Here is a 26,166-nt window from a genome sequence, read left to right as displayed (position 1 = left end):
TTTCCAGATTTGCCTTTTGTGCCAAATCCTGAGGTTGGGGTGAGAAGCAGGAAAACTTTCCAGGATCAGGCTTTTCCCTAAGTAGGCACCCGAGCAGTCATTCTGTGCCAGCGGATCACAGACAGGTCCGTGACCTTGGGATCAACTTTCTGTAGCGCTGGTAAACGCGATGCTCTTAGTTTCAGCCCAACCGCTCACCAGGGTGATAAATGAATATATCCGATGCGTTAAGCTTGCTTGGAGCCAAAGACTCCATAATCAGGGCTTCAGAGTTAACGGCGATGGTGGTGTTTATCAAACCGCGCCCTACGTGATGGAAGCGGGGGATAGGTCTGTGGATAACGTGGTGATCGACAAAGCGGGGACAACATCCGAGGGAGCGGCAGGCTTGGGGCCACCAACGCGCGCCACCACACGTCTCCACCCACCTGACGGAACCGCCGGAGCGCGCTCCCAGCAACCGCGACTCTTGCTGCGTTTGTAGACGCCACGTCACGGCCTCCGTCGCCTCTCATTGGGCGAGCTCGTCCAATCACGTGACTACAGGATGGGGTATAAATAGAGGCGAGGAGAAGGCGGTGGTCCGCCATTTCGTGGACGCCGGGTGAGCTTGGGCATCTGTGGACGCTGAGCCGAAGTAGGAGCGGCAAGACCCATCGGATCGTGTGGATTTGAGCCTCCGCATTCCTAACCCACGATCTCGGTGAGAGACCTGCGGGGGAAGAAGGGAAGTGGAATTTAACAGAACGAAGGTGGGGCCCGCTCAATGGCGGCGCCAGATTGAGACAAAGAGGCGCCGCCGCCATTTTGTGACGTTCAGCACGGGGCGGCGGCGGGGGCTCCGGGACCGTCAGAGGATGTTTCCTGGCTGTGGGAGGAGGTGTTCTTACCCCTTTGGGGACATGAGGGGTTACCCCGGGGCTCGGGGCGAAGAGGGGGATTGGTAACCGAATTGCACTTCAGATCGCGGCCTTTCAATTTTATGGCGCCTTCCCCCCCTCATCTGGCTCCTTGTTTTCGTGGGACTGCTCAAGATTTTTTTCGAGTCACTATTAGAGACTGGGCCTTACTGCCCATTTGAAATGGCCTCCGTACTCACCTGTAGTTTTATGCTATTTTAATTGGACTTTTTTACAGTCTATATCTTAACCGTTTTTTCCCCCCTTAAACGTACTGCCGTCTTTCAAGTTGAGTTGCATTGTTCTTAAAGTTACTTCCCATTCATAGGCCTGACTCTGGGCGCGGAAGAGTTTTAAAAATCGGTTTTCATCAGGTTGTGTCTCAAAACTAACGCCTGGGCATAGGGTGGGGTCACGGCAAAAAGGATGTGTCTGGATTGGATTTTTTAATTAGATAAGCTTAGAGTAAGAAAAACGTGCGTGCAAAAAGTCTGTAAGATGAATTGAGTACGTTGCTTTTATGTACATAATTGATCAAACAATTTATTGCCGAAGTGACTTTCAGTATCCAAGGTTCATCAAAATAAAGCCTCAATGCAGTGAATTTTTGCATAACGAATACTCTTTTTGTAACGCATTTTTTTTGAGGGGGGGGTGCGGGTTAGGGTTAGGGACTCTCTATCACTGAACTATCCCCAGCTGTTAGGTTTTATTTTGAGGCATGGTCTTGTTAAATGACCAAGGCCGACCAGGAGCTTGATCAATCCTGCCTCAGACTCTAAAGTTGCTGGAATTATGGCTGTAACAATTTTCTTGAGGTGAAAGTTACATAAGATTTATTTTGAAGTGTAATGATTCAGTAGTATTTGGTACAATCAGTGTTGTTCAGCCATCACATCTAGTCCCCAGACATTTCCATGATGGCCCTAAAGGAGACCTGTAGCCATTACAGTTGCTCCCAACCCCCCTCCCCCCAACCCCTAACAAGACATAATCTGTCTCTGGTTTTACCCGTTTTGGATATTCCATGTGCACTTTTGTTTCGGCTTTAACATGTTTTCCAGGTTTTTCCATATCCACTTTGTAGCGTTTGTTAGCCCTTCCTTTCTGAATAGTTATGCCCTGTACGAGTATACCATGTTTTGCTTATTCATTTATCTGTTGTTGGGCATTTGGATTAACATCTTTAGGCTGCTGTTAACAGTACATCCTTGAGGTTACCTTTTTTTTTTTTTTTAATGGTCGTGGTGGGGCTGGAACACTTGGTTTTGCTTCTTGAGGAATTTGTACTGCATACAGTTTTGATGTAATGACATATTAGCATTGTTCATATAGAAAAAGGAAGTTACAGTGGAATCATATCAAGGAAGTTTTTTTATTTTATTTATTTTTTTTTACTGTGGGAAAGGAAAGCTTTCTTAAGTGAAAAAAATTGTATTTCATTAAAGCTGGTTAAGTTTGGGCTTATGAAGACACTTTGTTCCAAATGTGGTGGATCATTGAAACTTAATAGCTGTGGATAAATGATGGGGAATCATAAAGACTGGTTTTTCTTTAAAAACTGTTCTTGGCTGTGATTTTGTACATGCCAACTACTGTGTGAGGATTGAAGGGGGTGAGGTGTGTGTATGTTTTGCGCATGCTAGGTGAGGTCTCTTAACAGTGAGCAGTATCCTTAGCTGGAGAGGATGATGTAAAATGGCCAAAATGATTTCAGTCTTATGTCTTTGCTCTGTTGACCTGAAGAAGGGTGAAAGAGAGTAACAAATCTTATTTATTACATTTGATTTGAAGTTAAACTAGGGATCAAGCTTAACCATTTTACATATTAGGAAAATGAAGCTGGGCACAGTGGCATGCCTGTAATTCTAGTGGCTGAAGCAGGAGGATGGCGAGTTAAAAGTCAGCCTCAGCAACTTAGGGAGACCCTGTCTCTAATAAAATAAAAAAAGGGCTGGGGACTCGAGTGGTTAGGCACCACTGGGTTCAATTCCTGGTATAAGAAAGAAAATGAAAAATCGGGGAACTCTGTGTACTAGCTTTCATGTTTATTAACATGGTTTTTGACTCCCTGAAAGTTTTTGTGAGCAGGTTTTACTAACTCACTTAGAGGCTCTTTTTTGAGGGTTTAATGAATGAGGTGAAATTCAACTCTCATGGTCCAGATTGTGGTAATTGATCCCTTAGGGTTTTCTTTTTTCCCCCACATTCTAAGGAGGCTTTTTTGTTTTTTAATTTGCTAGTTTCCTGGGGGTTGTTAGTAAAAATAAAGGGAAAATTGATTTATTTTGGTGGGGACAGTGCTGGGAATCACACAAAAGGTTTCAACTTGCAGGTACTCTGCCACTAAGCTCCATCCCCAGCCCAAGAAATGGGTATTTCAAGAATAATGCTACTAGTTTGGTTTTTAATATTTTGTAATTTTTTTTCCTGGGATCTCTTTTTAACTAAGTTATTTGAATACTTTTTTTTGTTTGTTACAGAAATGCATCGTGATTCTTGTCCATTGGACTGTAAGGTTTATGTAGGTAATCTTGGAAACAATGGCAACAAGACCGAATTGGAACGGGCTTTTGGCTACTATGGACCACTCCGAAGTGTGTGGGTTGCTAGGAACCCTCCCGGCTTTGCTTTTGTTGAATTTGAAGATCCCCGAGATGCAGCTGATGCTGTCCGAGAGCTAGATGGAAGGTAATTTAGAAGATTAAATGTATACTAATGGAAAATGTGTTGCCTGTTTTTTTTTCCCCCTTCAAGATTTCTGTTGTTATGCAGCGACTTAGTGTAGTGTTTTACATGTTTGAAATATTTTATTTAGGAAGTGTGAATCAGTTACCATTTCCCTTTGTTTATAATGTCCTACTAGCTGATAAGTACTGTCTGACTGAACCTTAGAGTAACAAGTGTGTTAACCTTCTCACTTTCTGGCATTTAAAAATCAGTTCATAAAACCAAGGAAAACCATTGATCCAAAAATTTGTTTCAGATTTTCTTGAAGCAAGTCATACTGCCTTAGATCAGATTCTTTTCTCCTTAGTTATAATTTAAAAAAGAGGATCTAAGAATTGGCTCTAAAGTCATATGAAAGGTCATTACAGACTGCAGTAAGTCTTCCAGGGCACATCTCTTTTCACTTACTGTCCAGATACAGTGGCTTGTTGAAATTTAATGACTGTGGACACATAAAAGGGGGAGACGACTGTCTTTTTCTATTCTCGGTCTTAATTTCTTACATGCACACTAATGTGATTGAGGGGAGAAAAATGCCCAAAATGGTCCGTCTTGGCTTAGAGTCCTGTTTACTTGGAGAGGGTTGGAGGAGAGTGAGTTGAGTAATAAGTAACTGAAGTAAATGCTGGACCTACCTCCAGGGAAGAAGTCAACTAGTTCTTCAAAGATAAATTCAGGGATCTTCACATTTAAGTTATAAGTGTTACAAATTAATGTTGAGTTTAATAATCATACTTGTTCTAACAAGTGTAAAAATAGAAGAAAGTTGGTTTCTTGTGAACTGGTGCTTTAGAGAATCCCATTTAGTTGTTCTATTTAATTTGAAATTAGACTGGGAGTTGAGTGCAACCATTTTATACTTTAGGTAAATAATGAAACTGGGATGGTCCTAGTAGTCCATGCCTATGATGTTAGCGCTTGTGGAGGCTGAGACCAGGAGGATAGGAAGTTCAAGGCCAGTCTCAACAACTTGGACACTCTCAAAGAATAAAAAGGACTTGGGATGTAGCTCACTAGTAAAGGGGCCCTGGATTCAATCTGCAGTACTTAAAAAAAAAAAAAAGTAAAAACGGAAACCAAAACTTGTTTCGGTATTAAAAGATCTGTAGCCCTGCAGATGTGTCCCTTGCAAGAAGGAAATAACTGAAAATTTACTTTTCCCTGTAATAGAACCATAAAGTTGATATCTCTGCTTTTCCATAGAACACTTTGTGGCTGCCGTGTAAGAGTGGAACTGTCGAATGGTGAAAAAAGAAGTCGAAATCGTGGCCCACCTCCCTCTTGGGGTCGTCGCCCTCGAGATGATTATCGTAGGAGGAGTCCTCCACCCCGCCGCAGGTACTTGAGAGAGAGCGTGTTTTAGAGATATTGGTGTAATGGAGTAGCTAGTAGGAGCAGGTATTTCTCCTAAAGTTTGTTGGTGGGTTTTAAACTTACTGTGAAGATTCGGAGGTTTCTACGAAACATTGCCTGGGCGTAGTTTGGGGTATGTGAGTTGTGCTGAGTGTTGGCTTTTTTGTCTGTAGGTCACTGTTCATGTTGGTAGTCAGTAACTTCTATCTTGGATCTATCTTCTAGTTCATCTTCTAGTTGCATCTTTCCAAGTCTTCCCTTATACTTCAGTTTAGGCCTTTTTCCATTTCTTGACTCCATAATGACGAACATTACATTCAACTCTAGCTCTTCACAAAAATGTGTTTTCTACTAGCACAATTGTAATATTTATCAAACAGGCAGCTGTTTTAATGTTACAACTGGTAAAGTAGAAATCATTCTGAAACTAACTTAAGTCACTGACCAATAAAGGGGGCTAAAAACGAAGTAATCCCAGTCATCTGTTCTTCAATCCCAAATAGGAGAGAATTCAGTTTTTTTATAATTGAAAATGGCATCATTCTTGGACCAGGCAGTATTGTCTGGGTTCTAACTCCACATCTCCTCAAACCTCCAAAATAGTTTCTATAGGACTAAATTTACCTCTTACAGGTGAGTGAAGTCCTAGGAGATAGGAGTTCAAAATCTTGCCCCTTTTGCTATTTTGAAAAACAACACACTGTTGCCCATCATAATAAAGAGTATTTGTTAGCTAATAGATGGTTGTACTGATGGCTTGTTTTTCATTTTTTTTGTGCTTTTTGGTCCATCTATTAATAAAAATGAACCCCGTTACAGAGTCACCATCATGTCTCTTCTCACCACCCTCTGAATCTGCATTAGCCAGTCAACTAGCCCTTTCAGCGTCATGTGACCAGCGCGCCCCATTCAGCTTGGCTGGTGTCGTTTCACATGACCCAGGCTGGCCAGTCGTCAGGTTGCACCGCCCTTTGGTTCCCGAGCATGCTGTTTTCTCTCAGCCTTCTCTCCAACCTTAACCAAATCGGCAGCAGCCACCTCGACCGCCCACACATTCCTGGCCAATCAGCTCAGCTGTTTATTTACCAAATGTCTTCACAACAACTACAGCAGCAGCCTTCGGCTAACAAAAAAGCAGGAAAAATCCACAACACCCCCTTCGCCAACCAACTAAATCCAACGCAACATCTGGCAAAACCTTTTCAGCAAATTCTTCCTGGCCGTCAGTCCGGCAGCCTCACCTCACCATTTCTAGCTTGTTGAAACCCAAAACTAGTAAGTTTTTCCTGCTTATACAGTTTACTGCTGGTTAAAATAAGGAGTAAGCGGCTTAAAGTAATTCTTTTTTCTGGATCAAAGGCTGGCTGTGCATAATTGAATGGTAACGTACATATATATTGCTTGAAAAAAACTTTTAAGGGTGATAGGGAACTCATAATGTAACTAGACCTTCAACTGGAACTTATTTGCATGTGTGAGATGCCAAACTAAAAATTTTAATATCTCTAACAGATTTTAGCTTTTCTTCCTAGCAAAAATTTGTTGAATCCTATCACCTTTAAATGGTTTTACTAACAGTTTTCAAAATTTTAAAAATTTGGGGGTGAAGTGTGGGCCAAGCTAAGGTAATTTGATAAGCCTAAACACACTCTTAAATGTGACGATCACAAATGCAGTTCTAATGTAGCACTAAGTGGCATCAATATTTACACCTATCGCGTTTTCACAAAATTACACTATCCACCTGGTACCTAAGTCTTGTTATGGACTTATAGGTTTGCATGGGTTCCAAATACTGGTTTATGGTACTGTTTTTGGAACTACTTGTGGGACTACATTTTGGTGTGGTGTTTGGGTAGTGAAGTTAGTTTGACATGAAGTTTTGCATTGGACAGATCTGCTGTGAAGCATTCTTTGTTAAAATGAATCCATGGTTGGAATACCTGCTTTTCACTTGAGCTTTTTGTTCCTTAATCCTTCTGTGCCTTTTTTTTCTTTTCTTTTTTTATTTTTGGACGATGGGTGCCAGTTCTTCGGCACATTCACTGGGCCCAACAGTGAGATTGAAAAGTTGGGAAATGCCTCACGCCATTAATAGTAATTGACAGTTAGGCTAATTTTCCTGTTTCTGCTTTTAGATCTCCAAGAAGGAGAAGCTTCTCTCGCAGCCGGAGCAGGTAATTAAATTTGTCTTTAAGCCACATTCTCAGGAATGGCAGTGTTTTCATTCCTTTGCTTTCTTCAAAATGACTTGGTTAATGGGATAGACCTTGACTTTAGTAGTGAATCAAATGGCATATAAAGCCAGTGTTAAGTTGTAGCAGGAACCTGCTTTGAGTTTTCAGACTTAGAAAATGTTTCTGCTGGGTATAGTTATCATAAGTGAATTGCTCTAACATTCATTCTTTTCGGTTAGGTCCCTTTCTAGAGATAGGAGAAGAGAGAGATCACTGTCTCGGGAGAGAAATCACAAGCCGTCCCGATCCTTCTCTAGGTCTCGTAGGTAAGCTGTCTAAAGAACTTGGCACTGCTTAAGAATGTGCATAGTCTCTTCTAAGCCATATTTTTTTTTTTTATGATGATGCTATATGTCACTAAGAGTAACCAAGTTACAAATATCAAGTTTTATTTTTTGTTCTTGTTTTTAGCCGATCTAGGTCAAATGAAAGGAAATAGAAGACCAGTTTGCAAGAGAAGTGGTGTACAGGAAATAACTTCATTTGACAGGAGTATGTACAGAAAATTCAAGTTTTGTTTGAGACTTCATAAGCTTGGTGCATTTTTAAGATGTTTTAGCTGTTCAAATTTATTTGTCTCTTGGAACAGTGACACATAACGATGTAATTCTCTATGGTTTGAAATGGATCATATGAGGCATGTAATACCAAGAATTGTTACTTTACAATGTTCCCTTAAGCAAAATTGAATTTGCTTTGAACTTTAGTCTTGCATAGACTGAAAATAAACCTCTAAATCCTGCCCAGTTAAAGTGTGATGTTCTAATGTTACAGGAACAAAACTGGCAAAAAATCAAACTAAGATTTACTTTTTTTCATAGCTGGAATATAGTGTGCAGGTGTAGATGAATAAGCAGTCTTGAAATGCAGCTGTGAACACAGGCAAGCAGGTAAAGATAAAATCGGCACCATTAAACTAGAGGTTTTATAAAATCCAACTAGTCTTCACCCTGGGCACAGGTTGCCTAGCTGGTATAGAATCTGTTTCAAGAAAGTTTACCTTTGCTTACTTAGGTCATAAGTTCTTATGTGATTGCTTATATGTGAATACATAGCTATTTGTAACATTCATTATTTGGAAATTTGAGATTTTAAAATACCAATGTCCTGCCAGTTTAAGGGTACATTGTAGAGCTGAACTTCTAAGTTACTGTGCAAGATTTTTTTTTCATGCTGTCATTTGTAATATGTTTTGTGAGAATCCTTGGGATTAAAGTTTTGGTTACAAATTGTTGTTTAACTTGAAAGCCTGTTTTTCCTTGCAAACTCAAATCTGAGCTTGGTACCAAGTCCAGGTATAACATTCCTATTGGAAGCCATACTTATATTTTCTTGTAAAGTGCTTTTGAATTAATAAAATAGTAGCATAATTGTATAATAGTCAGTTGAACCCACTGTTACCATTGTTCTTGTCCCATAGAAAGCAGTTGATTGCACAGTTCTTGTTTTATAAGAAACACAACTGAGAGGCACTAATGGATTAGTCTTCTGAAGTGAAGGGAATTTTTGGTTGTCACCTTATTGTTAGCTAAGCATTTTTTAGGCGTCGAAGCCAGTTCAAGGTCTGTGATATTTGGTGACTAACATTAAAGTAAGCAACAGCCTAGCATATTGTGTCCAAAGTAAGTTGCCCATAAAAATGGCTTTTATCTTTAGCATGAAAACTTCCACAAAGTTTCAAAAATTGCTTCCATTTTATAATTTGAGGTGTTGCATGGGAATTCCAAACTGATCCATCATGATGTAAAATTCACAATATGGTTCAAATGTAACAGTGCAGAATTGAATATGGAGGCATGCATAACCTTCCTCTTAGAAATCTGGAGGAGTTGTAATTTCAATTTTTTTTGTGCAATTAGATTAAATCATAATGCAACAGTTTTGTGGCTTAGTTTCCTTAAATTTGGTCTTTGAAGACAGTTTGGATCACATTGTACTGACTTTGTCTTTAAAGTCATTGCATTGAGTTCATTCTAAAAGGGAATGCTAAGGTTTAGGTTCTTGTAACCCAGTGATAGGGCACTTGCCTACCATACATGAGACACTGGTTTCAGTCACTGGCACCACACACACCAAAAAAAATGAATAAAAGACAAATTATTTCCATGGTCCTATGAATCTTTCACACAAATCCCAGAATTGGTGTCAGGAAGACTCCGTATGAGATGAGCCTTTACAGTTCCACATGATCAAGGGAGGATACTTTGAGACTGACTAGGAGGTCCAGGTTTGAACCTTTTGTCTTCTGGTATTTCTCCATATGCTAAGACCTGTTCTGCTTGCAACAAACCAAGAGATACCTAAGAAGTTATAGAAAGTTATTGGTAAATCAGCTAAACCACTTTTCCAAATGGATGTTGATTTTGTTTGTTTTTGGTGGGCTTTTGGGGTTTTTTTTTGGCAGCATACAACTTGTGGGGTCTTAAATTGCAAAGGTTTCTGTAAAAAGGTAATTGATTGTGAATATAATGTGTCTAATATAGAAGTAATTCAGAACCTGAAATTTGACCTGACCAGGGAGTTGTAACTTGGGTGATGGAAGTCACTAATTTGTAATTATTTTTAATCAGAAACCCTAGAATAATTTCTTGGCTTATAGGAATACAGGATATGAATTGGCACAGTGGCACATGCCTGTAATCTCAGTGGCTCAGGAGGCTGAAGCAGGAGGATGCCAAGTTCAAAGCCAATCTCAGCAGTTTAGCAAGGCCCTAAGCAACTGAGCGAGACCCTGTTTCTAAATAAAATATAAAAAAGGGGCTGGGTATGTGGCTCAGGTAAGCACCCCTGGGTTCATTCCCTGGCACTAAAAAAAAAAAATACAGGATGTGAAAATTGTTCAAATCTTGATTTGAGATTTTAGATTTTGGCTATTTGGAAATTTTACTGTCCTGTAATTGCTAAAATTATAGGTCACATTAGCAAATCATCCATTTTCTAAGTTGAGTGTAGTGAAAGGAATCACAACTTTGACTTGTGCGATGGCTACACATGCTCACTAGAGGTCACTGGTAGTACCTAGTGATGATTTAAGGAGTTAACAGTTAAAAGATGGTCGATCTTTGGTTCTCATTTCATTGTGGGTTACTGCTGACCTCCATGTCTTTGAAAGTTCAAAACAATGTATAAATTAGAAATTTTTGTTTTATGGGATTTAGATACCTGTTAGCCATTTATATACTTGAATATGTTACAGATCTTTAAAGATCATGTGATCTGTAAATGGCATCTATACTCTATTAGACTGCAGTCAGTAGCAGTTCACACTTTAAGCGTATATCTGTCGGATGGGAGATCCTGGCTGCCTTTTATTATATTAGAGCTCTGGTTCATTTTGGTACAGTGCTGCTTAATCAGGAATGATGTCAATTGTAGAGATCTTTCAAAGCATACATAGCCAGATTATAGGCCTGTTGACATAGTTTTCCAGAGTGATCTAGTCCTATGTAATTTGGAAGAGTTCTAGATAATAAAATAAACATCCCTGGTTATGTAAGACCACTGGTTTAGTACTTGGTCTAAATGTGCTTTTATTTTCATAATCTTTGGATGGGATTTTAGTTGTCCGATTTAGTTGGTATTCTCTTCCAGTTGTATATTTTTGTACTGCTGGACTGTTGCCTTCTGGTTTTCCTTTTTTTTTTTTTTTTTTTTTTTGAGAACATAAAGATTTTTGTAATTAAAGTCACTGAAGAAAAACTGGGTTGGAGTTATATTTTTATCCATAAAACAATCCGGTAATGTTGAGTTTGACTTTCTATGTCCACAGTAATTCTCATTCAATTTTAAGGATTCATTGCATACCTGAAAAGAACTCACCTCTACCCTTGAGGAGGTTCTGAGAAGAGATCATTGGTTTGATAAACCTAAAGTTACTGCATAGTCTTGTTCATGCTGCATTTCCTTTGTTGCATTATAGAAATTCCTAATACAGTGATCAGATTCATCATTTAGTATGCTGGTTGGTATTCTCTCAATTGTCTGGAACACATAACAGTAGCCGAAAATGATTAACACATGAAATGCGTATATAGAATATTATTTTTCTTACCCTTAATTTTCTATTAAGTTCTAAGAAAACATTGCATAGCTGTTTTAGTACAAAAGTCTTAGAATGGCCGTTTAGTGCCTTAACTAGGTTAAATGTGTCCTGAGAAAATGAAAATCTCAAAATACAGATACTGTGCTTATAGGCCATCATTTGGAGAGGTTCTGAGATGAATACTATGGTTGATTTCCAGAGCTAAATGAAACCTCAGAAAAGCTACAGAAAAATAGTTATGGGTTAAAAGAGCTCCCCCGCCCCTTTTCACAGTCCTAATGCAGTACATAACCTCATTCAGATTTCATGGCAGGGTGGTGAGATTCTTCAGTATTTTTCAATTTGTTGACAAGGCCATAAATATTAATATCCAAGCCAAGCTGAGCATTGTCGGGGAGTTATGTTAATACTACAATGCTGGCTTTGTAGGGGGCGGGTATGTGAAGTGGTCGCTATTCATTTTGATCATTTGAAAAAGAAAATGGAACTTATGGTGAGTATAACAAGAATACTTTTGAGCTCAGTTTTCTTATTTGAAAGAATTAACTCCCCAGGAAATAATTTCTCAATCTTAAACTCTGGTAAAGTTGTTGTTTTTACCTGTTCCATGGAGAACTTTGCCACCAGAATTTTGTTGTAATGAGAAAATTATTTGTAGTTTAGATAAAGCCACCCATGGTAAGTTTGTTTTCAATGAGTACTTTATAAACGCAAGTGGAAATGTTATTTTGTCATTTAATTGTTACAGGTTCTCCACATGGCTAAATCCAGGACAAGGACACTTGGTGGTGAATGTGGTACAATAAGTCACACCACCAGTGCATTACATAGAAATAAAACAAGTTTGTGTTTGACCAGATCAACTGAGCAGTGTATCTCCATCTCAGTTTTAGATTGGGATAATTAAGAGGTGATAGTTGTAAGACTTTCTGTACCCTGCAGAGGACATTTTGGACCCAAAGTTGTTAGGAGCTGGATCTTAGGTTGAAGGACCTTTGAAAAGCCTCTTAGTGCAAGCAGCAGGCTGAAATGGGTGGATTGAGTCAAATGGCAAGATTCTAAGGGACACTTAAAGGCAGAGCTTGCTTTCGAATGCTAAGGAAAGGCCATGTGAAGCGGTGAGCCACTGCCTGCCTATGAAATGTTAGGGCAGAAGCAGTTGCATGTTCTGCCCTAACATAAAAAGTTCCAGTCTCGTGGGGTTTGTTTTGGTTGTTTGGTTTGTGGTTCCTGGTGTATATTAGGCAAGTGTTGTATCACTGAGCTGCATTTCTAGTCCCAATCTAAATTTTTTTTTTTTTTTTTTTTTTTTTAATTTAACAGCCATAGAATGTGTTCAGTTAATACCCCCAAGGAAGCCACGAAGTTGAGTAGTATTAGAGTATACTAATGAAAGTGGCTGGCTCATGAATGTTTCATGGGGACAAAAAGTTAACCGGCAGTCCTGATTGTACTTCAGTGGGCATTGTTAGTAGTTCATTTGATGTGAAATTGACTTTAGGAGATGAGGTTGGGAATGTTACCCACTTGTGAATTAGACTAGTGAGAGGGCTTAAAAACTATCCTATTAAAAGTATCTGCCTTTTATGGTTCTGGAAGCATCAGTGAAGTTGGTTGGGTGTGACAAGGAAAGGAAGTGATATTTGAGAGCATGTCTGTCAAACAGGTTAGAGTCTTTCATTGAGCTACTTGAGAAGTGAATCCCTGTTAGAAGCAGGAAAAGTTCTTACACATTACACATCCAATTAGAGTATTCAGGACACAGGCCAGCCATGACTCCAAAGCCCGTATTTCCTATTCCTACATTTTGTTTGTTTTGTCAATCTGAATTGTAAGGGTAATCATGTCAGGAGTTAGGGCATATCCTTTCAATTGTAAAAAAATAGTGGGGAAAATGCCATTAGTATATTACATTGCAGTACTTCCATTTTTCAAGATAACCTGTCAATTTTTGTAGAAAGTTCTGCTTATGTGATCAAAGCATACAGATAGAAATGCTAAGCATTATGTCAGCCAGCCATTTGATTTTTTAAGAATCTGAAACTTCCTGGTGAGGTATATATGCTGCAGAGAGCTTGCAACATATACCACTGAATGAGATTTTTGAAACCGTTATCTGAAGTGATTAAGGTGTATTTTTTTTTGTTTTGTTTTTTTGAGATGCTTGTTCATGCTGGGCTTGAACTTGTGATTCTTTTGCCTCAGCCTCTTGAGTTTCTAGGATTATAGGCATGCGCCGGCGCACTTGGCCTACCTATCTGTGTCCTTAGGGATGCTTAGTGATATATGACTTCATATAACTAAAATGTTGCCATGTCAAGGAGGTTGAAGTTAGGTTGATGTGGGTGGATTGGCATTTTAGTCTATCCGTATTCACTATTTGTCTCGTGAGCATTATTTGAAATTATGACTTGTTGCTATGGTAGCTCTTGTCTGGTCTTACAACTCATTTTTTTAAGTTTTAGAAATGTGACCACAATATTGGTAAATAATTGGATTTTAGATGAGGACTGGTAAATATCAAATTTGGGGGAGTATTTGTTTATTGGTACCAGGAATTGAACCCAGGGGTACTTAACCACTGGGCCACATCCCCAGCTCTTTTTTATATTTATTTAGAGACAGGGTCTCACTAAGTTACTTAGGGCCTTGCTAAGTTGCTGAGGCTAGCTTTGAACTTGGCGGCATCCTGCTTCGGTCTCCTGGGCTGTTGGGATTACAGGTGTGTGCCACCACACCTGGCAAATTTGGGAAACTTTAAAAGTAACTTTCAGTCTTAGATAAAGTGTATGCATTTTTTGTTTCAAAATGGAATCTTAAGAGAATTCTATGGCCAGACAGAGTGTTACGGAGATTTATGGGCTTATTTTTAAACAGGATAACCTAACATAGCATAGTGTAGCATTTGGTGAGTTGATTGGGGAACCAGCTAACAGCAGACTCACTTAACCAGTCATTGACTTCATGAGTAAAGCCATTTAGTCCACCAGCAACTGCATTCTGTTGACCTGGAAGAAAGCACATTCCTTTTCTCAAATGATTGTGATTTCTGTTAGAGATAAAGTGGGGCTGAGTATCATCCAAGACTGGTAATTGAACCAAGGTTAACATTTTGGATATTAACAGCACTTGACAGGAAGAAAATGATTGAAAAAGGTAAGAAAAGAGAATGTGATTATCTCACATTGTGGAAGAGATTGATGTTAGAGGGGCTTGGTAAGTTTTCTGTAGAGAACTGATAGTCCATAGTCCAAGTTCTATGTTTAGAGATGTGAAGGAGGGTTTGGCTGAGGTCACATGAGGCACAGTGGCAGAGAACTGTGAGCCCCAACAGCTAAGCTAGTGCTTGTTGCAGGGAGTGGAGCAGAGTGTTGCGACATTAAAGCCTGGCAGGCTTGGAAGCCAGTAGCCCAGTTGGAATCCTGGCTGCTGCTTCGTTGTATGACTTTGAACCAGTTATATAATCGCCATGATTTCAGTTTTCTCATCAAAAATGATGAAAAGAGGAAATTCTATCTACTTAAATTTCTCTTGAAAATGTATATATACATAAAGGATGACAATCTTCTGTAGCAGACTCAGTGACATTTGTAGTAAGCACTCAAGTAATGGCTTAAAAATGGCTCCTTTTGAGCTGGGTGGGGTGATGTGCATTTTAGTCCCAGCTACTCAGGAGGCTGAAGCAGGAAGATCATTTGAGGCCAGTCGGGGCAACATTGGGAAACTATGTGTCAAAACAATAAAACTTTCTGGTGCTAAGCAGGCAGTAAAGTCCCCCATGATTTGCCTGCTGGTAGAGTGTGTGCCCTGACTTGCTTCTCAGAGTGTATTTCTGTTTTAGGGTTGCAAGACAGTGTTCCAAGGTACGTATCATAGGAATCACCTGGGGAGCTTTTGCAAACTATTACCTGGGTTCTGATTTAGTTTGTGGAGTGGGAACTGGGTGTCTGAGTGTTCCCGGGGACCCCACCAGTGGTACTGTTGACCACTTTTGAGTCTACCCTTTCAGCCTGCACGTATAAGAAATCTTAAGCCACATCTGTGCGCTTGGCCTGGGACCCTGCTCTTGTTGGCAGAGGCATCCCGGATTCAGTTTCTCTGTAGGCCGTGGTGCTGAACTGGAGACTCCCAGCATTCCAGCACCCTGATGGTGCTCTCCAGAAAATGCTTTTCTTTGCTTCTTCATCTGCTGAGCAAAGTTTGGGGGAGGAAAGGTAGACAACCAGAAGGAAAGGGAATTCAAGTGGTATTCCCATGTGCTGAGTGTATGTGCAGTGCTTTTTCTTTATCAACTCTGACATTTGCAACTACTTAAACTGAGTATTCTCAACTCTTCAATTTGGGTACTGGGGATTGAATTTAGGGGCACTGGACTACTGAGCCACATCATCAGCCCTATTTTGTATTTTAAAGACAGGATCTCACTGAGTTGCTTAGCCGCCTCCCTTTTGCTGGGACTGGCTTTGAACTCCCTATCCTCCTGCCTCAGCCACCCAAACCGCTGGGATTATAGGCTTGTATTTAAAAAAGAAAAGAAATCCTTCATTATTGGAAGTTTTTCTGTTACTACAGATTGAACACTGGGCTTCATGAATGCTGATATGCAGTCTACTGCTGAGCTGTACCCCCAGCCCCGGTGAAATCCTTTCTTTACATTGAACATTAAAATAGGGCTGGGGATAACTCAGTGGTAGAGTGCTTGCCTAGAACGAGGAAACTCCCAGGTTTCTTTCCCCAATATCACAGAGACTTAAAGTTTTAAAAATACATTGTGTATATATGTATATTTGTGTACATTTATTCACATGAGCCTTTTAATAGGAAAAAATAATAAACTTTCTGTATGAAAATATCAGATACTATGCTAGAAAGCACAAGTCAGATGCTTGAAGTTGCTACATACTGATCTATAGGAAATTTGAGTGGAAGCACATGTAGACACTAATGAAAACTAGAACCAGAAGGGAATGATGGGACAGTTATTTGAATATGATTAGAGAAGGTGAAATAAGCTGGAGACTGCAGAATTGGAAAAACTAGGAAGTCCAGTATTTTCATCAATATACTGGCCTTAAAACTAATGTCAATAACTACTTTTGTGGGGCTGGGGAGATAGCTCAGTTGGTAGAGTGCTCGCCTCGCAAGCACAAGGCCCTGAGTTCAATCCCCAGCACCACAAAAAAATAACAAAAACTTCTTTTGTAATATGTTTTCTAATGAGGTACCTATTCCAGGTGGTTAATGAGGATTAACATGAAATATGCATGAAGAACTTCCTGTATGGTATGGAATAGTATATATCCCCTGATAGGAGGGCAGTAGTTGGATTAGGAAAAACTGCATAGTGGGAATGCAGAGTGATCAATATTTCTAGACAGTGTCCTTAGAACTTAGCCAGACCCTGTCTTAAAAAAAGGTGGGGGTCAGCACTGGGGATGTAGCTCAGTGACTTGAGTGCCCCCAGGTTCAATCCCCAGAACCACCAGAAAACCCCACAAAAAACAAAAACCCTTCAGTTGCCCAACCACCCACTAGGAGGCAGTGTTGCACCATTGAGAAGGCCGGATTCTTTCTCCGAGGTCACAGGCACCTCTGGAGTATGATTGAGTCAGCACTGACTCCAGAAGTCTTTTCTACTATGACAGTAATAACACATGAGGACAATAGTAACTACCATTCCTTGAGTTCTTTCATGCCAGCAGTTCGCTAAGCATTTTGCATGTGAGTCCACCAGCTCATTCACACCTCACCCCTTGAAGCAAGGGTCTGTGAAACCATTTAGGTCCAAGATGCACGTTAATTATTTTGTTTGGCAGAGTTTTCAGTTGAGCTAGGTGTTGAATGGGATTTGGGTAGAAAGTTGACTGTAAAAAAGTTCATGTGGACTGACAAGTGTCCCACCCCCTGTTCAGGATGTAGGACACCAGAGCTCAAGATTTTCAAACTTCAAAAGTAACCAAACCATTTGGGGTGGGAGGGATGAAATTTTATGAATTTATAGAATACATAAGTCTTAGGGAATAGTTATAATATTGCTTGGGGCTGAGGCTGTAGCTCAGTAGCAGAGTGCTTGCCTCCCATGTGTGAGGTATTTAAAAGTATATATTGCTTTATAAAGATAGGAAAAATGTTTTGAGGAATGTGGTCTTAGACCAACCCCAGGGCAACCAAAATACAGAAGTGTTTTGGTTGTAAATGGTTAACAGTTTTTAACACCTTATTTTGCAGTCTCAGTGGTAACAAGAAAGTCCACTCCCAAACAACACAGATGCTCAAATTCACTTTAGCATGGTGATGTGCATATGGTTGAATAGGTTTTTATGTAAAAAAAGTTAGAACTTTTTTTTTTTTTTAATTGAAGCTGGGGATCAAACCCAGGGCCTCAAGCATGCTAGACAAGCACTCTACCACTGAGCTATACCCCTAGCCACCAACCAAAAAAAAAAAAAACCTTAAAAATACCTTAGGAGCTGGGCATGGTGGCACTTCCTGTGATCCCACAGACTTGAGAAGCTGAGGCGGGAGGATCACAAGAGCCAGCCAGGCCAGCTTCATCAGCTAGGTGAGGCCCTGCCTCAAAAAAACTAAAAGGCCTCGGGATGTAGCTCAGTGGTAGAGCATCCCTGGATTCAATCCCCAGTACTGAAAAATAAGTATGTGTATGTATTTTAAACTCGGGTGCGTGAGACCCCTGTAGCCATTGATGTGCGACTTCTTTGTGCTACCCACACATTATGCTACAGATGAAGAGCTGAGGCCCAGAGGGGTGGGGGGAGTTGCATTGACTCGGGAAGCCCAGTTGGGGCCATCTTCTGGGCTGGGCCTCGTGACTCCTTCAGCATGCTGCAGCCTGGCAGGTCAACCTCTCACCCTGAGAGGACCTTGGCCCCTTGCCTGTCTCCCTGGCAGATAAAGGCCTCAGACGGATGGCAAACAGTGCTCGGTTCCAGAGTCAACACAGGTCTGATTCATCCTGTGGTTTGTGCGTGTGCCAGCCCCAAAGGCTGTCTTCTGAGAGATCCTCTGCTCTTTTTCTATCACTGTTCTCACTGTGGCCAGATTGGGACTCTTAAGCAACAGACAGACACCTGTGAGTGTGAGAATTGCACTGGTTCTTTTTTAAAGAGTGTTTTCCAGGCCACAGAGGACCTATCTGTCCAATTCCCTCGGGCAGCTTAGAGCATTGCCCCACTAGCCAGTTTCAGTATCAGGGTGGGGCCGCAGTGTGGGGTGGGGCACCGCGTTACTAGGGCTGGCCCTTGTCTGCAGACACGTTTTAGTTCCAACAGGTGTTGGCTCAGAGGCACTGAACGGGTGGGCTGTTCACTCCCAGGATTTAAAAAATACTACTCATCTGCATTTGCCATTATAGACTAAAACTTTTTTGGTGCCCAGAGATTGAAACAGGTGCTCTCCTACTGAGAGACCTCCCCAACCCATTTATATTTTTATATTTAAGTTGTCCAGGCTGGCCTTGAACTTGGGATCTTCCTGCCTCAGCTTCCCCAGAGCTGGGAGTACAGATGAGTGCCACCACACCCAGCTTGCATTGCCTTTGGAAAGGAAGACTCAGTTTACAAATGGTGAAACTTTACCCCTTTTTTTCTTTTTTTGAGGAAAGCTCTCACATTAAGTCCTTTTTAGGGGATGTTTCTTAACACAGTATGATTTGTATTTATTTACTGTGGTACTGGGGATTTAACCCAGGGCCTTGCATATGCTAGGCAAGTGCTCTACCACTGAGCTATATCCCCAGTCCCTATAATTAGCATTTTTTAAGAGAATGAGTTGTATAATTATTGAATAGAAGGAGGATAGTATATGCAAACATTGTTTTTAGGAGAAACACATTTTAAAATGAAGTTCAGGGGCTGGGGGTGTAGCTCAGTTTTAGACTGCTTTCCTTGCAGCCCTGGATTGGATCCCCAGGACTGAAGGGGGGAAAATAAAATTCATGCACTATAACTTTACTGGTTGAACACAATTTTGCTATTTATCAATGAGTTTACCTGATTTTAAAGAACCCAGGGCCTGTCCCTGGAGTTTCTGATGGCAAAAGCTTTGCTCTGAGGTTCTGTGGTGATGTTTCAGGGAGAAGAAAAACGTTCTGCCTTCCCCAGAGTCGAGGTGCTGACTTGTCGAACCTGCCGTCTATTTGTGCCCTCCTGGAACGTTACTGCAGGCGTTCCTAATAGTGGAGGCCTGACTTCTCACACTTCCCAGCTGTAGACAGGAGCACACTGCTTTTCTTCCAGGCCTGTTGGGACAGAGACATGGGGTGACGTGTGTAAAACAACACTGCCTGGTACAGAGGCCCTGAAAGTTGTCAGACTCAGCAATTTCCTTCACATCTTCGGCTCTACCCCACCCCCTTTAATTAATTACTTTAGTTCAAAGGTGACCCATGACTGTGGTAGAAAAATTAGCACATACAAACCAGGAAAAAAGGTACCCGGTAGCTTCTGGTTTCATAATTTTCCCTGGCCTTTGTGCTCTGTTTATTCTGTATGCTTGGCCTGAAAGGTGACTTGATTGTGTTTGGAGAGTGTTAGGTGATACCATGACCCCACTTTGTAAATGGGGAAACCGAATTCTAGAAAGAGGAAGTGCCTTCCCAAGGTCATGCAGAGTGGGAAGGCTCAGTGGGTTTGAAACCCACTGTTTCTGAGTCCAGGCCCAGCACCTGAGTGTCAGGACCACAGGGAGCCTCAGAGGAGTTTGACACTGGTGGGCGTCACACACCTGTCCCTGAAAAGCACGTGATCCCACATTTCCCTTGGGGTACTTAACCCTCCCCCACTGAACATGAACTCCTGTTTGGTGGCTAGGTTGTGGACGCAATGGGGGTTTTAGACCCCTCCATATGTCCCACTGGGTACACTGAGTTTCCCACTGTCCGTGGGCTGGGTTTGCCAGCACATAAGTGCTGTCATTCTGGGCTTTTCCCTCACTGACAGGTGCTCTTTATTCTTATTTTTTTCTGGTCTTTGCTGTTTTCTGCCTGACTGTTTTGGTGTTTCCAGCAAGTAATCCCGTTTTTGAAGGGAGAAATAACGCACTGTTTCAGTGGCTAAAGTACATACCCAGCAAGAAGCTGGGTGAGAGCAAGTAGATTATGGGCGAATTATTTCCCAAAATCTATTATTAGGATCATTTTACAGAATGCCAAAAAACAGAGCAGCCAGCGAACCTCAGTGGTGTGATGGTCAAGTCATTACCTGCTTGTTGGCACTCCCACCCATCTCCTGTGCCAAAAGGGCGATCAGATGGTCTGGTGGCCCTGAGGGTCAAGTGAAGGAAGACAGGACCTGTATCCATCTGTAGGAGGGGGCAGCTGGGCTGGAGGTGGCATGCACCTTGCAGGAGGTACCTCACCTGCCCCTTCTCCAGGCTTCACCCTGGAGAGAATGGAGCAAGACAGCCTGCACCACGGCTTCAGGTAAGAGGTGACCAACCCCTGATAGACAAGTTTGCTCTGAGGAACAGACAGCCCCCGAGGTCTTTCTCAGCACCATCAATTAATTTTATCTTATTATTACTACTATTCTTATTTTGTTTCTGATGATTGACTCCGGGGGTACATGAACAGCTCTACATCCCCAGCCTGCCCGCCTTCTTAATTGCGTATTTCAAAGACAGGTTCTTGCTAATTCGCCTAGATTGGCTTTGAACTTGGCCTCCTACTACCTCAGCCTTCTCCAGTAGCTGGGAATATAGGTAAGCCCCCCAAATTTTCTTGGGCAATTTGCGAAAAAGAGTGGAACTGTGAGGCTGACCTGTCTGGAGGGTCATCTTGGAGGGGCCAGGGAAGTTAGGTGCACACAGGGGCCATGATCCATCCACGGCTACGAGATGCTGTGGAGCAGGCTTTTTGTTTCCCAGGGACCAGGCGAGTGTTAGTATTTGGTCAAGACTGGACTCTTAAAACTCAGCCCTCACAGGGTTGTTAAGAATTCCTGCCCCCATTGTACAGATGCAGAAACTGAAGCTTAGAGAATAGGACCCCAGGGTGAGGGCATGCCACGGCCACAGCCACGGCCAGATGCAGCCGAACTTTCGAGCGGGCTGTTGGCAGCCTGCAGGACTCACCCTTGTTCAGAGGCTGGTGAACATGAGCACCTATAAAAGCCCTGGAGAAGGTGGGTTCTTTCTCAGAGCCAGTTGGGTGTAAAGGTGACAGAATGGGAGAATGCTGGCCCATCTGGAGGGTCGTCTTGGAGGGGCCAGGGAAGTTAGGTGCACACAGGCCTGGAGATGATCAGGACCAGGAGTTGTCTCTGGCAGCTCATCTGGCCATTCAGATCAGCGTGTTTTGCATGACATCTCCAAAGGAGCACATTGGGGACAGAGGTCCTATGGCCATCTGGGAGTCTGGAGACCTGGATTTGGCTGCTGGCAATACCAGTATGCAAGCCTGGGCAAGCTGCTCTTGTGCTCTGAGCCTTGGTCTCTTCATCTGTAAATGAAACTAATTATATGACTTCACAGGGCTATTAAAGGGTCTAAATGACCCTTACTGAGAGCATCTGGTGGGTGCCAGGCCCTGTTCACCTGTGTTAACCCAGTTCGTCTGCACAACAGCTGTCACAGAGTTGGTGCTATTATGCTCCTAATTTTTGGAAACACACAGAAAGGTTGAGTAACTTGCCCAGTTTAACAGCAGCAAGTGGGGGAGCTGGGGCTAGAACCATCTGGTTCAGTAGATTCTCAACAGGAGCCCGTATGTGAATAATGAATTCTAGAGCTGGTAAGTGCTAGGTGACAGAAGAGTATCAAAGACAATTCCTTCAAGGGAGATACCCTCACCAAGGTGCAGGGCTGCTGGGGGTCCTGTGAAGTTCGTCAGAGCTGAGGTGAGCTCCCGGACCTCTGGGTCGCCATGCCCAGTCAGAGCGCCCATGGTCCACAGTCCTTGTGCTAGGATATAGCGCTCAAAAAGTGCGCTCACTTCCAGAGTCATTAATGCAGAGTGAATGAACTCTAGGAGGCTGCCATCTTCTGTGCTTTATACCTTAACCACGTCTCCACATTAACATCCATAGTGTGCTACAAAAATGGTAATAGATGACTGCAGTGCTGGAGAGCAGCCCGTGCCTGCAGAACACGGCAAGAATGCACACAAAAAAACATCCGCTAGAAGGGCTGCCCGTAGAGCGAGGGAGCGGAGTGAGGTGAGAGCCAGGACCAGGGAGCAGCCATCGCCTGGGAGTACGAGTAAGTCACCCACTGCACCTGCAGACTCAAAGTAATGAGTAAAAATGAGACAGTGGTGCACACCCATAATCCCAGCGATGGAGAGGCTGAGGTAGGAGAGTTACAGGTTTGAGGCCAGCCTCACCAACTCAGTGAGACCCTGTCTCAAAAGAGTGGATGAAATCCCGGTGCCAGCTCTGGGTACAAAGCAAGATGGGGACACATCCTGGGGTTGCCTCACCAAAGCAGGGGCCTGAAGGGTATCTCTCAGAGGGTGGGTGAGAACATGGGGAGGGTGAGCCAACCTGTCAGTTTCAGCTCCAGCTCCAGGTAAAAGTCCCAAGCAGGCCCCCCAAGTCCTGAGAAAAGTGCATCTGAGGTTGCAGTTGCCCGCTGTGCCTTCCTCACCAAGGCTTGGCCTAACGCACGGGTAGGATGTCTGGAAGTCAGGGAGGTAGGCCAAGAACCCTGTGACGCTGATGACTACTGGCTTGATCACCAGGGGCCTGCCATCCGCTGGTCCAATGGGTGCAAACGGGGCGTGCCTGCAAAACAGCAGTCACATCTCCTGGGGGACCTGGGATCTGGTGAAGGAAGGTACTCAGTTTGCCATCTGTAGAAGGGGGAGTGGATTCAAACCTCGCCTGGCAGCCCACCTGGCTCTCTGAGCCTCCCTGGGCAGAGCCTGCAGTTCCAGGCTCTGGTCACAAGGTGGCAGCAGGGGAAAGAGCAGGTTCTCAGTGCCTGCCGGATAAGGGTGCCTGCACCCCCTGCCCCCCGGACGCCCCCCAGCACGGGAACACCAGGGTCCTTCAAGAGTGGCTTTTTTACAACTAAGACAGTGTTTAATAAATACCTGTTGGGAAAAAAAATGAGTGGTTTGCTTATGAAGCATGAAATGAGGCAGAGGCCCGCCACTCCAATGGCTCGGGGAGGGCAACAGGAAGAGGTCGGTGTGGTTTTCGGCGAGTTAAATCTTTCCTTGGTACCAGGGCCTCGCACACCAGGCAAGCACCCGACCACTGTGTTGCATTGCCAGCCCAAGAGGGTAAATCTTGATGCTCCTTGGTCCTCATCATTCATACCACAGAAATGAATGCACATGTGTGCTAGTGGCACACACTGGGTGTATGTGTGAGTGCAAGTGTGTGACTAGGGGACAGTAGGGTGATTTCAAGTGTGATTATGAGGGTGACTGGCAGTGTGGGTGTGTGTGACTGCGAGTGTGGATGAGTGTGCTTTGTGGGTGGGGAAAGGGGAAGCAGACTCAGGTGTCGCCAGAGAGGCTAGGAGGAAACTATAAACCTGGGCAATGTCCTCCTTATCAGCACTCCCTTCTGCTGGTCCATAGGGCAGGGCACAAAGTTCACGCAGATAGCAGCAAGCTGAGGCATGGAGAGGAAGGAGGGGTGTCAGTCCAAGTCTGGGGGCTCTCGTGGGAAGGGAAAAGCCCACGCTAAATTCCACTCAGCCCCAGGCTCTGGATCCAGCAGTCCAGTGCCCAACCAGCCTGGCCATCTCACTTTGGTTAGGTAGGAGAGTGAACCTCTGAGCCTCAGTTTCCCTCCTGTAAAAATGGCAGAAGTAGTGGGGTCTGCCGTCCTGGCAGTGGGTGTAGGTTAAGGGCAATGTATGAGCCAGGTGTGGTGATGCACGCCTATAATCCCAGCAGCTCAGGAGGCTGAGGCAGGAGGACCACGAGTTCAAAGTCAGCCTCAGCAAAAGTGAGGCACTAAGCAACTCAGTGAGACCTTGTCTCTAAATAAAATTCAAAATAGGGCTGAGGATGTGGCTCAGTGGTCAAATGCCCCAAATTCAATCCCTGGTACCAAAAAAAAAAAAAAAAAAAAGCTCGGTTTGAATGCACTGGAGGAAGGCACAGCGAGGGTCAGCGCCTGTCTGTGGGTGTGGAGCTAACGTGCCTGGCAAGCAGTGCACAGCCTGGCCCACAACTGCCACCCATCACAGTGTCTCCTGTCCCTGCTGCCCCGGCCTTCCAGGAAGGGCCCTCCTAATGCCAGAGTGGGCTTCCTCAGGAAGTAAAGATGCTGGTCCCCGGGATGGGGTGGCTGCAGGGGACTGAGAGCTGAGACCAAACTCCAGCATTCCGCACGGGCACCTGCCGGTGGTTTGGAGGCCTGACTTTTGCAAACTCCGGCTCCAATCTCACCTCTGTTTTCAGTTTTATCTTTATAGAAAACTGGGTGGAGAACTTTTTGTGTCATTGGGGATTATTTTGAAACTACTGCCTTCCATCCATCGGGAGCTGGCTTGAGTCAACTGGTCACCATGGAATTTCTTTTTTTAGCGTGTCAACAGGGAGTTGGAGGCAGCTGTTGGCCTGTCCAGGGCAGAAAGCAGCCTGTTGATGTGGAGCCGCTGGGCTCATGTTTCTCTGGGCAAACAAATGCCGTGTCTTTCAACTCACCAGCGAGGAAGCCCGGAAAATGTGGCTTCGAGAACACATGTCTGGTTATGTCTAGTTATTCAGGTGGCTTCACCTGGGAAGCCCTTTCTGAATGTCAGATTCACACGATAAAGGACATATATAGCAGCTAGGGTGCACCACTTCTCAGGGACCACCCCCAGAGGTGGTGAACACAAAGTGCCAACTCAGGGAGGAAACTGGGAGCCAGAGCATTAAAACCCCAGAAACCACTAAGTGTTTACTGAGTGCTTGTTTTGAGCAGGTTCTGAGTCAGGCGAGGTCTTCTGGGGGAGGGGAGGCTGGGCTGGAAGTGTGAAGTACTGGTGGGAATTGTGCTAGGTGACTGAGGACCCTTGGAGAGGCAGGAGCAGCATGAATAAAGGCACTGAGGTAGAAATGTGTAAAGTGTGTTACAGGAAAGAGTTTGGAATAAAGTGTTCTCAGGATTAAACATTTCCACATATTAATTGAGCATCTCCTATGTGCTGGACATTGTCCCAACCACCAGGATAGTGCTGGCAAACGAAAAACTGAATTCCTCCTCCGCAGGGACTGTGGGATCACAATGTGAATAAAATAATAACTTATTGAGAGCTCACAGCACATCAGACTGTGTGTGTGTGTGTGTGTGCGTGCACGCGCATGTACGCTGGGGATCACACCCAGGACCTCAAGCATACTAAGTATAGCCTCTACCACTGAGCTACACCCCCCCAGCCTCAGGCACTATTTTAAAGTACATTTTTGCCTGGAATCCCAGCATGCAAATTATCCCAGCTACTTGGGGGGCTGAGGGAGGAGGATTGCAAGTTCAAGGCCAGCCTCTGCAACTTAGCGAGATCAAAATGGTGGCCTCCATAGCCTTTGAGGAAGCCCAGCTGTGTTGGCTCAAGCAGGAGAACCCCAACAAGCAACTGTTGCAGCTGAGGTGGCTACTGAAGAAAGAATAGCTATGCTCCCCTGACAAACCCATGAACTAGCAGGACTTGCCTTTCAGTGTCCCCGAGTGAGGCCAGAACTGTCCATGGGGCTGTGCACCATTACTGCCAACCTGTTGCCAGTGGGTTCCTCCTCAGAGTGACACTCTCAGTCCCCTGCAGCACATCCATGCAGAGCCCTAGGGCTGAGCACCCATAAAGGCGGTGGACAAGGCCTCAGTGGGAAATATTAATAAAAAGGACGGGACGTAGCTGGGGATATGTATCCTGGGTTTAATCCCTATTACTGCAAAAAAGGAAAGTACCTATTTATTCATTCAATCTTTAAGATACCCACATGAAGTAT

The 26,166-nt window shown here is 43.4% G+C and overlaps 1 protein-coding gene across 2 annotated transcripts; it reads left to right on the top strand.

Annotated features, from left to right (window-relative positions):
- Window positions 1-549: 549 nt before the first annotated feature.
- SRSF3 (serine and arginine rich splicing factor 3) lies at window positions 550-9,099 on the top strand. Of its 2 annotated transcripts, none has more exons than XM_079147032.1 (6): window positions 550-703; window positions 3,383-3,590; window positions 4,833-4,967; window positions 7,121-7,159; window positions 7,399-7,485; window positions 7,631-9,099. In XM_079147032.1, exons 2-6 carry the CDS (start codon window positions 3,385-3,387, stop codon window positions 7,656-7,658), a joined length of 495 nt encoding a protein of 164 aa, XP_079003158.1. In that variant the 5' UTR covers window positions 550-703; window positions 3,383-3,384; the 3' UTR covers window positions 7,659-9,099. The 2 variants fall into 2 exon arrangements, with proteins under 2 accessions (XP_079003158.1, XP_079003159.1); XM_079147033.1 differs by having other exon boundaries at window positions 606-752.
- Window positions 9,100-26,166: the final 17,067 nt, after the last annotated feature.

The sequence above is a fragment of the Sciurus vulgaris genome (assembly GCF_902686455.1).
Source record: "Sciurus vulgaris genome assembly, chromosome: 7".
NCBI lineage: Eukaryota > Metazoa > Chordata > Mammalia > Rodentia > Sciuridae > Sciurus > Sciurus vulgaris.
Note: the sequence above shows the minus strand (reverse complement) of the source record. Positions and strands in the feature narration are given on the sequence as shown.